At 38.5% G+C, this 13,149-nt stretch overlaps 1 protein-coding gene across 1 annotated transcript in view; it reads left to right on the forward strand.

The window, feature by feature from the left end:
* Window positions 1-13,140, forward strand: part of SV2C (synaptic vesicle glycoprotein 2C) — a 76,701-nt gene extending 63,561 nt beyond the window's left edge. The window contains exons 9-12 of the mRNA XM_065662067.1: window positions 1,396-1,529; window positions 2,799-3,002; window positions 4,504-4,663; window positions 12,957-13,140. Coding sequence (XP_065518139.1) covers window positions 1,396-1,529; window positions 2,799-3,002; window positions 4,504-4,663; window positions 12,957-13,140 — 682 coding nt within the window. The remainder of the gene's footprint in view (window positions 1-1,395; window positions 1,530-2,798; window positions 3,003-4,503; window positions 4,664-12,956) is intronic.
* Window positions 13,141-13,149: the final 9 nt, after the last annotated feature.

Raw genomic sequence — 13,149 nt, forward strand, 5'->3', positions numbered from 1 at the left:
TCTTTTCCAACTGACTAATTTAATTGCTAAATTTTCTTTGTTCTCCTCTGGAATTAGGCTACATTTTAAAACGGGAAGTGCTATATGAAAAATGATAATGAGTTGACACTAAACACTGATTTTAATCAGTCTGTCACAAATGAGAAATGATACAGTAAATGAAACTAATGGGCTGAAAACACCATTCTTCTGACCAATAGACAAAGAGAATTCATTAGCTAGAAATCTTTTCCTGTAGCAAACGATCAGCTTTTCTTTCTCATAAAGATTCCAAGAACTTTATTGGTGAGAGTTTAATTCCTACTTTTTCATAGGTAACATATTTTGTGTCCTATTGCTACTATTAGTCTTATAATAATAGTCATAAGAAAATTATTTAGCTAGTCACACCATGTTTAATTAGAGCAAAGCCAGGTCTGTGTTTTGAAGGCTTTGATGTTTTAACAGTTCTTACAACTGTATAACAGTTAAAGCACTGCTTTTAAAACTCTTGCCACTTTGAGCGAAGTCTGCCAGCAAAATTATGAGCTTGTTCCGCACCTTCATGTGAAATAGAAGACATCACAAAAATACTGATGTATTTCTAAATTTCTTTTTTTTTTTCTTAACATAGTAATGTTATTTTCTAGAATACTAAAAAGGCTTCCAGCATTTTTTTATTTTATTAACATTGAGGTAGAAAATTATTGCTAGTAATGCACTTCATCACTGACTTTTTCTGTGAATGACTTGAATGACAGTCATGATCAAATTCCAGAAGCTAAATGAGTCAGTAGGAAAAGGAATGTTCAGAAATAAGAAAAAGTTACTAAAAATTTGCTTATACCTGTTTTATGTACACAGTAAATGCAGTTGCATCCACACACACAGGGGGAACAAACACAAACTTCCAGTTAGATAGGTGGCTGTGTAACTGGCAATGTAATCATTGTGTTCCTGTTTCATATTTGAGGCTAACACAATGCCTACTGTGTTCGTCTGGAAAAATACAAGTTCTTTAAAATATTCTTTTCTTCCAGCTTCCTGGTACTAGTGGGCAATTGTTTGTTCCAAGAGACTGAGTTTCTGGAGCGTGATCTCCCAATTTCTGACTGTAATGTCAAGTTATAAGTAATAGTTATTTTCCACGGCTATTCCATTAATGTCATGACATTGTTTTTGGCTGATGATTAAGGACAACTAATAACTGAAATATTATCAAAGGAATTGTTGTGGCTGGTAGCTGTGTGGAGCTATTCTTCTTATTAATGTTTTTTCTGAACAATAATATTCTAGAATCAGGTAATCATTAATTACATTCCCAGAATGCCTTTAAGGAATCATTTGCGTCAGCTTGACCTGTTGCTCTTTCTAACATATGAAGGTAGACTGACAGAAATTATTTCTACTGGGCAGGTTTATTATGATGAAGTTTAAATCAGTAACCTTTGAAGATTCACTTTTTAAGAACTGTGTGTTTGAAGATATTACTTCACTGAACACATACTTCAGGAACTGTACTTTTGTGAATACCACCTTCTACAACACAGGTATTATGAGAAAAAATGCTGAGTCTCCATTCAGCTGTGTGTTCTCATCTTATATTTGTAATTTCTGGATTTCTGATACTAAAAGCCCTCTTGTAGGGAATAGAAAGCTATAAAAAAGCAACAGGCATCTGTAATGTTATAACAGAAAAGTGAAAGGATCAGCTCACACCTGCACTAGAGATACATCAGGCCTAATATTGACTCAGATAATAAACTTCTCTTTGATTTTAATATCTCTAAAGAGATTCACTCTGGAAGGGAGAAAATATATTTATTGCTTTACTGGTAGGTTTAACTTTGGGGGGGGGGGTTACTTAGTCTAAATAGGACTGGTGAAATACATTGTTCATTGTGCTTGCTGTGGCATGGAAATCGGAGTTCAGCATGCAAGCTACCTAATCTATAATCATTCCCACTCTCCAAAGTATTGTAACAAAAATGGGAATGCATATTTTCATATGTTAAACAGAGGACTCTTTTTTTTTTTCACTTTTATCAAAACATAACTGAAAGTAGAACATGGCCAACTAAGCTTGTGGAAAAGATGGGACACTTCCTACCAGTTTCAAGCAACTCCAACAGTCATACTATTAATAGACTTAGGTTTTAGAGCAAGTGGCACTCAGCTTTCTTTGCCTGAGAGGAAGGTATTCATGATTCAGGGTTATAAGGCTGACAGGAGGAATGGAAACTGAGAGGAAGTTTAGGGAGAGATCTCTGAAATGCTATTGGAAGAATGGCTTGAACAGCTGCATGTGGGAACTCATCTGTGTTTGAGCTGAAGACTATGAGGCCTTCTTAGAAATGAAAATTAGTTTAATCTGAATTCTGTATGAATGTCTCACTATAAAGGAAGTCAAACCAAACTGACCGTAATTTGCAGTTTCCTCTAAAAGGCTGTCTGATATGGAAACAGAAGATCTGATACCGAGCAAAACAGAATGATAGAAACTTGCAGATGACCAGTACCTTTTACGCAAGACCAGCTGGTGGTGAAAGACCTTAACCAAATACAGTCCAAGCAGAGCTGAAATACAGTAGTCTATCCTGCCTAACTCAAGGCCTTAGCTCCTTTTTTTTATGAGCTTTTGCATATTTTTTATTAAGAGAAAAAGACATCAAAATTAGCAGCAATAACTAGTCCCATTTTATGAAGCAATGAAAGCTCAGAATTGTCATTAAAGTTGTGTAAACTTGAAATGTTTCTAATCAAATGCGGCACATGGAGTCAGCTGTTACCTGAAATGTCTCTTTTTCTTCTTTCCACAGATCTCGAGCAGTATAAATTTGTTGACAGCGAATTGATAAATTGCACATTTTTCCACATCAGGACAGGATGCCAGATTTCTTTTGATGATGACTACAGTGCCTACTGGATTTACTTTGTTAATTTCCTGGGAACTTTGGCAGTGTTACCAGGGAATATTGTGTCCGCTCTCCTGATGGATAGAATTGGACGGTTAACGATGCTAGGTAGAGGCTTTGGTTTAAAACAGGGAACAACACCAAAATCTAAAGCTCTCCTGATAAAGTAGCATGTTCTCTTTTTAAAGAATTAAGCTCAAAGAGATACAGAACATTCCTTCCGCAGATACTTTGTTTCTATGGCATTGTAAGGGCCAATTTTAAAAGTCACCAATTGTCCTGCGTTCAGCAGTAGCAGTCACTTTTTTCTTTCTTAGTAGCTGGTGCAGCACTGTGTTTTGACTTTCGGCCTGGGAGCAGAGCTGAATTTAGCAATTTAGAAACTCTAGGAACAAAGGGTTCTGTATCCAGTTCTGCTATGCCACAGTATCAGCCATTGCTCTTCCACACTGATATTACAAAACCATTATTTAGGCATTTGAGATGAGATTTTGGAGAGTGATGGCCATTGGCTCCTCTCTGTTCCAGCTGAAAGAAAAGCGAGATGTGCACAGGTGAGGTGTGCTGAGATGCTCCTCAGCTAGTGGAGCAGCCACTTGGAAGAGTCAGAAGTCCTTTGCTGTTATCTACTTTGCAAAGTAAGACAATTGAAGATACGAGGATGATCAGGGGACTGGAGCACCTCCCGTATGAAGATAAGCTGAGAAAGTTGGGGCTGTTCAGCCTGGAGAAGAGAAGGCTGCGTGGAGACCTCATAGCAGCCTTCCAGTACCTGAAGGGGGCCTATAGGGATGCTGGAGAGGGTCTCTTCATGAGGGACTGTAGTGACAGGACAAGGGGTAACGGGTTAAAACTTAAACAGGGGAAGTTTAGATTGGCGATAAGGAGGAAATTCTTTCCTGTTAGGGTGGTGAGGCACTGGAATGGGTTGCCCAGGGAGGTTGTGAGTGCTCCATCCCTGGTAGTGTTCAAGGCCAGGTTGGACAGAGCCTTTGGTGACATGGCTTAGTGCGAGGTGTCCCTGTCCATGGCAGGGGGGTTGGAACTAGATGATCTTGAGGTCCTTTCCAACCCTAACTATTCTATGATTCTATAACTCCCGTGGATTGTCTGCAATGACAAAACTGTATTCAATTTACTTACATCTGGTTTACTTAAATAACTGTGGTAGTTCAGTGCTTTACATTTTCTAGGAGAATATCTCTATACAAATGCAATTCCCACTCAGTGTTTTTATTGCTACAATATATAAATGAGTTTCATGTAATTGCAGAAGATGATAAACAAGGGATAATGGGGTTGTTTTCCCCGAATAGCTTAATTACAGATTTCAGAGGGGGTTTCAGTAAACTTTATACTACGTACTTTATGATATATCCTAATATTTGAGGAGTTACTTTTTTTTCCTATGAGCACCTTACGATGCTTGACTGCCTGACTGGTCTTTCTAGCAGAGGAGGTCTCTTTAGTTTTTAACTCGAGTATATGTGTCAGTTATTTAGCTGTGCTGTGTGTTTAGAAACATTAGACAAAAAAAAAAAAAAAAAAAAAATGGTAATTTTTAAAATACAGTTCCACTTCATGCTCATTTTACCTGTTTCAAACCTAGGTGGTTCCATGGTTCTCTCTGGCATCAGCTGTTTTTTCCTGTGGTTTGGGACCAGTGAATCCATGATGATAGGTATGCTGTGCCTCTACAATGGCCTCACCATCTCAGCATGGAACTCTCTAGATGTTATTACTGTGGAGTTATATCCTACTGACAGAAGGTATGTGCACATACACCTCCCCTAACTTTACTGACACTATGTGTCAGCAGAAATGGTAATTAGAAATGGTTATGTATGAGCTTTACAGAGGTAAGTGGTATTTTGAGTGGGCTGAATTAATAGTTTGACTTACAAAGAGGAAAAAGATGGTTTTGAGCTATTTGGTATTTTGCATCAAACATCACCTAATGAGGAAAACACTACAAATGTCACTTCATGTGAAAAAAGAAGGTCTAACTGCTACTCTCATTTAAAAGACAGCTAATGACTAGTATTTCTGAAAACAATAATGGAATATTTCTGGGTTCCTCTTAGTGCATCTGGCTATAAAGACAGTTGTTGGTCCAAAACAGCAATATAGATGCATTAGAGTATTGGCTGTGAAACGGTGGGGATGACAATAAAGATCATTGTCTGGAGCTGAACATCATCTTCTGGATGAGACTGTGGGCTTGAATCATGCTGAGCTGTTAATCAGTCTGCTACAAATTTGTATTCAGGGTCACTAGGAGTGTACATACTCAGCATTAAGAGGATACAAAAATGACTCAGGCACTGCTCCTGACTTTCCAGACCTCTTATGAGAAAACTCAGAGCAGTTTTCATGTCCTGCAAGCATTGCTGCTAGATGACATGGTTTAGCTTTTATTCCCAGAAACAGGTACATTTTAATGCTAATTTTATGCCACTTAAGGGAATAAAGGAAGAACAGTTGAGTCATATGCTATTGTATGTCAAGTGTAAGAACACATTTTCTTGGAAAGACTAGGATATTTCTCCTTTCTTCTCTCCTGAAACAAATTTTATGTAAAATTTCTCAGGCTTTTGCCTAGGGACAGTGTACTCTTTCTCCTGTCACAGTCCTATTCATTATGTCATTCACTAGAAGTTTCAAATATGATGAAAAATATCTCCAGTTTGTAAATGCATGATGCATTCTTTTCTTTTTATTTGCATTATGAAAGTTTATGCTTCTTCACACAAGTCATTGATATGCAGTGTTGTGTTTGTATTGAATAACCATACTAGGCTACTTATGAATCTAAAGAACTAAGCTTTAATATTAAGAGCTAGTGTTTATGTTATACCTCAGAAAATTGCTCTCTTGGCAAGAATTATTCCATCATCCAAACTCAATAATATAATTCTAATAAATATATAGAAATAGCCATCATTTTTGCATTCCTGAATGTAGCAACCACAAATATTTTCTTAAAATGAAGTGAAGAAAAAACAACTGGAAAAGCCATTGATGTTAATGAAGGCAAAAATAATCATTGCTAGGAATGACAAAAAGAATGTAAATGACGTGTTCCAGAACATCTGTATTGGTAGATAATAGTTGTTTCAAATAGGTTTTGCTATCTTTGGGATTGCAGCAAATTCTTCCCCATTTTTATTTTTTAAAAAGCTTATGTGCGCAATAATAGCTTTCTGGAATTCCACCTCAGAAATTTACTTGCAGCTGAGTTGTTAGTATTTTTTGCAACAACTTAGATAGAACTTGGTCCTTTGTATTATCAATATAAAAAGGCTGATAAGCCAAATCTACCTGTGCCAGGACTCTGCCCACACATACTGTAGATGAGATATTTTTTTCAGAATTTTAAAAATGATGGAGCCGTCACTGCCAGTTTTTGCCAGCTGATCATAAGAAAATTGTCAGTTCTAAAAGTCACTTCCCAGACATGTGGTTTTTTAGACTGGGGCAAAGCTTAGTAATGTTTCATATAATTATTTGAAAATTAATACCTGCAGGGACTCAAATAACTTGCTTCCCAGGATTTTTTTTTCTGTTTGTTTTTTTTTTTTTAATCCAGACCAACTACAGTTTATAAGCCACCACTGCCCACCTATGACGGTCCTGTCTTTCCTTCTAATAAATTTCTTATCTCCGCAGCCAGGCATAACTTGCCACATTTTGCTGGGAATTTACGCCTTCTGCAAGTAGGTGTAGGGCTGAACAGCCTTCCCAGGCATATATGGTACAATAAGCTGCATGATCTGCTTTTGTGTATGAAGTCCTTCATACATATAATGATCTGTTTCAGTGGAAAGCTGAATCCAGAGAGAATCTGGTCCTGAACCCGGCTTTCAGCTTCCCCTCTAAAGACTATCTAGGCACAAAAGCTTTGCTCACTCTGTCACTATTTTACTATTCCAATAGACACATTTTTGTACACCTAGTCAGCTAAATGACCACAAATGAGCAGCAAAATGCAGCTGGAGATTGGACTGGAAGCGAAGTGTGTAAAGGAGGCTAGTTCATGCTGCCATGCACAAGAGACCAAGCTGGGCAGCCACTGCTTTTCCTCCTGCGCAACTCCTCTTGGAGACTAGCCAGTTACCAAACTGCTGGGACTTTGCCATTATTGGGCAGCATAATACAAAAGGTGTTTCTTAAATTATACTCCAAGTTATTTAGGGACTATACTGGCTTTTTGCCAGGTAGGGGTGTGGTGAGCAATTTGAAAATGTGCATATATGCAATACATAGCACACATCTAGCACACATCTCAGTTTCTTCTTCATCAGCTGCCTGCAAGGCAGAGTTCAGGTTGCTTCAAAATCTTGATAGATTTGGTTTCTGTATGCATTCACACTGATCTACCTATTAATTAATACATATTAATTAATAATTCCATATTTTTCAAACACTGCATTGAAAAGAGGTGATGTATGTAGCAACTGAGGCACAGAGGAAAAATGTATTGTTAAAACTTACTTTAGCACTGTCCATTAGGAAAGGAAACCTGTGGACTGGCACATGTGGTACCAACTATCCCAGTCACTGAGCATTTTTGATGAGGTAATGGCTGGAAATGCAACTTCACTGCTCAGTGCTTCAGCAAGACAAACCTGAAGGTGCTAAGCTGAACATCCAGAAAATGTGAAATGCATATTTTATGACTATTTAGTTAGCTTTATGTGACTTGCTCACGTCATATATGAATTTTGTGGCAGGGGTGGTGATTGTATACTTTCTTCTGATAGCACTCAACTACTTTAACCATGGGACTGCTTTCTTGTCTTGCAGTCCCCAACCTAATTCACAGTGCACCTTCCAAACTTCTGCAGCAGATGAAGGAAACCAAGTTTGTGTTTTACCCTCAAGCCCTCTTTGTCCTCTGCATTGGCAGAGTGATGCAGAAAAAAAATACTGTGTGATGAGGTCATTATGGCTTGTGTTGTAATGTATGCCCAAGAGGCTTGCAATAATTTCGCAGTTTCCTACCTCTGCCTGTAATATAAATATGAATGGAAGAGAGTTGAAATTCTCTGAAGAAGTAACATATAGGAGGTTTTTATGACTTTAAAATGTAATCATTAGTTTTACATAAGTGATAAATATCTTCTTGTGAACTAGCTTGGGAAGCACAAACTTTTTAAGGCCAGACTCTTGTCAAGGAGTAGATACAACCAGTAACCCAAACCCAAACAGCAAGTGGAATAGAAGTAGGTCAACTCCCACAAAGTAAATCAAGGTCAGATTGTATCAGATAACCTACAATTCACCAGTTTTACTACATCTGCCAGACATCTGGTTTTGAATCTTGGCCAGGAATATTTAAAATCCAGGTTTTGCTATAAAATGAAGTCATCTTGTTTTGCCTTTTTTTAATACCTCCGAAACAAGCTCAGAAGGGTCTTGGCATAATTAAGTCACCTATCTTTAGTTAGTTACTTTTCTTGTTCTGCTCTTCTTGAGCCCTGAGAATCTGTTCCCAGAGTAATAAATGTTATTTGTAGGGTATTTAAGTCCAACTTTGATTTGCTGTGGCTGTTAGAAGAGATGTTTTCTATTCTTTTGAGTCATAACAACAGTCATAGACTTACAGCAGACCTCTTGATAGCTATTTTCTACTGCCATCCTGTGGATGTGCTTCAACTGCATTTTGCTGAGATTTCATGTTAATTTGTTTAAGGCTTGACATGTCAAACCTATACGATGCTTTGGGCAGTAGTCCAAGGCAGGGAGACAAATTCTACAATTTTACTTGCACACTGAATGCTGTAATTCACCCAACTATGACATCCATCTTTATACTTTTTTTTTTTTTTTAAAGAACTTGAGATGTCTGGACATGAGAAAATTGTCTGTAGCATATTCAGAAATCATTGTAATAGTCTTTGCACATTATCAACAACCACAAAATTATATTCAGACCTTTTTATAATTTGCTCTGGTAGGCTTCATAGTAGCTCTGGCAAGAAAGTTACCACATTTCTGTGCTACACACATTCAGTAGCACTGCAGGACCATGAAGTGTTTAGGTACTCTATGAGCAATGGAAAGGTGGGCCTGAAGTATTATATGTAGGAATATAAATACCTGCCTAAGAGGGAACATATGTGGCAACCACGGAACAAGGTCTTTTAATCTAAAGGCCTGGATAATCCGTCTATTTTTAACTGTTTGGACTATTGCCATTTTTGTGCGGGGCTTGGGTGAAAGGAAGCTGAGCATTTTACTTCTTAGCAGCTTTCCCAGCAAGAGGTAAAGTAAACTGGGGAAAATTCGTTCTCCATAAGATGCATCTTCCTATCAGACCTGACAGTTTTATAAGACTTAAAAGACTTCTGCATTTTTTTTCTATCAATACTAAGCTATGTAACTGGTTTCTCTGGTTGTGATTTTTTTTTGTTTGTTTGTTTGTTAGTTTGGATTGGGGGGGTGTTTAATTTTTTTATTCTGGTTTGGTTTGATCTGGTTTGATTTGGTTTGGTTTGGTTTGACTTTGGTTTGGTTTGGGTTGGGGTTTTGTTTTGTGTGACACATCAAGTGTCTGATTTCCGGACTTTCTGTACACTTTAGCACTTTCTGAAACACTGTAGCAGAGACTGAACTAGTGCTGCAACAGAAGACTCTTCTTGTACATGTATGTGAATGGCAGCGTATTTATTGCCCGGGTATTTTCACTCTGGGTTCAGCAGGATTAAGTATAAAGGCATGAATTAATGCACATTTTGGCTGATCTGAATCACAAACACTGTTCTAAGAAAGATGTTTAAAACCCAGCAAGTCTAAATTTACTATCCCTAGAGCTCAATAGTTTGCTTAATGACTTTGTTCTATTAGTACACAACAAATTCATATTCAAACACAGCATTAAAATTGAAGGGTATGAAAGCAGACTATTGAACAGGTTGCAACAACATTTTACTTTAGCCGGTAAAATTCTTGCTGTTCCTGCCAATGAAGCGCATATTTTAGGGAAAAGGACATGCCTGAAAACTTCTTTAAGATCAAAAGATTTAACTTCTCCTGGGTTGTTCATGTTGCATCATAAGAACAGCCAAGGGCAATGAAAATGGGCTTACTTTGTCTTACTCTGTTTAAAATTTTATAATATTAATGGGATTAGATTAATTGACCCCTTACAATAGGAAAAATTTAGTAAGTCTATTTTACAAAGCAGAAGTGTTTTTTCAGTGCCAACAAATTACCTTAGTTTTACTCAGATATAAGAAATACCGTATTACAGAATTACTTTAAACCTTATTAAAGTAATCTTGGCTACATAACCTGTAGTATACCTAAAACACATTGTCAGCCCTGAATGTGCTATTTGCAGAGGAAACGAAATATATTGCACAGGAAAAGAAATAATTCAAATTGCTCAGCAAATTGTGTTTGGATCCTGCTATTTCTAGTTGATACAAGCAAACAGCATCTGTAAAACAGCTTATCTTAATAAGGCAGTATAAAACAACACTGAATATATATATAATATCCCCATATGTTTTGTGCTTTTGGGCATTTCCAAAGATTTCCTGCATGTATCCATCCAAATTTGCTTCAGTTAGATATGTATTTTTTAGGGAGTTCCGGTATACCTCTGAATATCCTGAGGCTGTTGATGACTAGGTGTCTATTTTCTGCATATGAATGTTTGGTGGGGTTTTTTTTCCTGTTACTGTTATTTGGGGGCAAGTTTGGTTTCACAGGAGAACCAGCAGCTGAAGAAATTGTATTTACATGTGCAACCAGTAACCAGTCACCATCACAACTTCAGAAATACTTTCTGTGTGTAAATGAGGCTGAAATTAGAATAGTTCTTACTAGAGCTAACTAGGGTTCTGCTTCTTAAACTAAAGTGATTTAGAAATACACCAGAAGGATCTACTCTCATCATTCGTTTGGTGCACGGTCCTCAAATATACCAGGAGTGGTAAAATTCTGAAGCACAGCATGTTAGATACAGCCAGGGCACAGGCAGTGCTGAAATCCCCTATATCCTGGTCAACTATACTAGAGAGAATTTTTACCTCTCCCCAGTATAAGGCCTGGATGTAGAAAACCAGCACTCTTGAGATCCAGTTTGTAGGAGAGCAGAGGAGATTGGTAGCTCTGGGCTGTGGCCATGTCCAGCAGTTTCTTGAGGCAGAGGATCTTTCTCCCTTCATAACATGGTTTGCTGTTTTCAAAGTCAGAGAGTAGTTCTGCGAAAAACATTGTTTATATCTTTTTTCCTTCTAATGGCAGTACTTCATATTAACAGGAAAGAAACATTTTGTTCCGAAATGAAGAACAGCTACCTTCCTAATTTGTATTATTTTATCTCAGAGAGCACAGTGTGACCTCCACATACTCCTTTCTTTCACTTCTAAGAAATTTGAGACATTTTAGAGATTCTATTGTACAGATATTTTTGTTAAGATATTTTTGGTAGGGCAAGGCCATTGCTGCAATGATGAGTCATACAGTCAAGTAAAGCATAATTTATTAATTTAATTGCAGTTTGTGTAATACATCTATGCACAGGTTACCAAACATCTAAAATATTTAATGCAGGCTACTAAAATCACACCAGTGCAATGCAAAAGCCGCTCAGAGCTGCCTATGTCATACTTTCTGTTGTCAATCTATTTCTTTTCCCTTTTCTCCAAAGTTTCTCAGATATCACTCCTGCATCAAGCAGGTTTTTATATACCCTATTCTCATTGCCTCCAAGAGACAAACATTCATTATTACTGGAGGCCTTGTTTTTTAAAAAAGCACTGGTTGAATATGTTTATCACCTGTAAGAAATCCATTTCTATTCAGTGCCCCAAGATGGTCATCCTTTTATTCTGATGGCTTCTTCCCCAAATCACCAAGTAGCTCTCTTTTGAGCTCCTTTGATACCTCCTGTCTCCCAATCCAGCATCTGAAGTATTACTGAATTCTCATTTGCAGGCCTTTGTTCTACTGTGGAGGTGTGAACTTACCTATTCAGTCTTTCATTTCACATTTTGGTCCCTGAGGTAGCAGAATGAATTTGCTTCAATAAAATGTTGTAACAGCTGAGCTTTTATTTCGCATTATAAAGACAAGCACAGAATCCTTCTTAGCATAAGCAAGTTTGCCGATGACACCAAGCTGTGTGGTCTGGTTGATATGCTGGAGGGAAGGGATGCCATCCAGAGGGACCTTGACACGCTTGTGAGGTGGGCTGATGCCAACCTTATGAAGTTCAACAACGACAAGTGCAGGGTCCTACACCTGGGTCGGAGCAATCCCAAGCACAGCTACAGACTGAGCAAAGAAGAGATTCAGAGCGGCCCTGCAGAGAAGGACTTGGGGATGCTGGTCGATGAGAAAATGAACATGAGCCGGCTGCAGTGTGCGCTCGCAGCCCAGAAAGCCAACCGTATCCTGGGCTGCATCAAAAGGAGTGTGACCAGTATGTTGAAGGAGGTGATCCTGCCCCTCTACTCTGCTCTTGTGAGACCTCACCTGGAGCATTGTGTGCAGTTCTGGTGTCCTCAACATAAAAAGGACATGGAACTGCTGGAACAAGTCCAGAGGAGGACCACGAGGTTGATCAGGGGTCTGGAGCACCTCCCATATGAAGACAGGCTGAGGAAGTTGGGGCTGTTCAGCCTGGAGAAGAGAAGGCTGCATGGGGACCTCATAGCAGCCTTCCAGTATCTGAAGGGGGTCTATAGGGGTGCGGAGGAGGGACAAGGGGTAACGGGTTAAAACTTAAACAGGGGAAGTTTAGATTGGATATAAGGAGGAAATTCTTTCCTGTTAGGGTGGTGAGGCACTGGAATGGGTTGCCCAGGGAGGTTGTGAGTGCTCCATCCCTGGCGGTGTTCAAGGCCAGGTTGGATGAAGCCTTGGGTGGGATGGTTTAGTGTGAGGTGTCCCTGTCCATGGCAGAGGGGTTGGAACTAGATGATCTTGAGGATTCTATAAGTTCTGTTTAAGATGTTTGGGCTATACAGATTTATTCCTGCTGAGGATTTGTCTGAAAGGCTTTATTCTCTAGCCCATTTTTTAACTTCCTTCTGTTTTCTCTTCTAGGGCAACAGGTTTTGGCTTTTTGAATGCACTATGCAAAGCAGCAGCTGTACTTGGAAACTTAATATTTGGTTCTCTCGTTGGTATCACCAAAGCAATCCCTATTCTCCTTGCTTCTACTGTTCTAGTATGTGGAGGTCTCGTAGGACTTCGCCTTCCTGACACAAGAACCCAGGTGTTGATGTAATAGGAAAAA

This window comes from Lathamus discolor, chromosome Z (assembly GCF_037157495.1).
Source record: "Lathamus discolor isolate bLatDis1 chromosome Z, bLatDis1.hap1, whole genome shotgun sequence".
NCBI classification, from domain to species: Eukaryota; Metazoa; Chordata; class Aves; order Psittaciformes; family Psittacidae; genus Lathamus; species Lathamus discolor.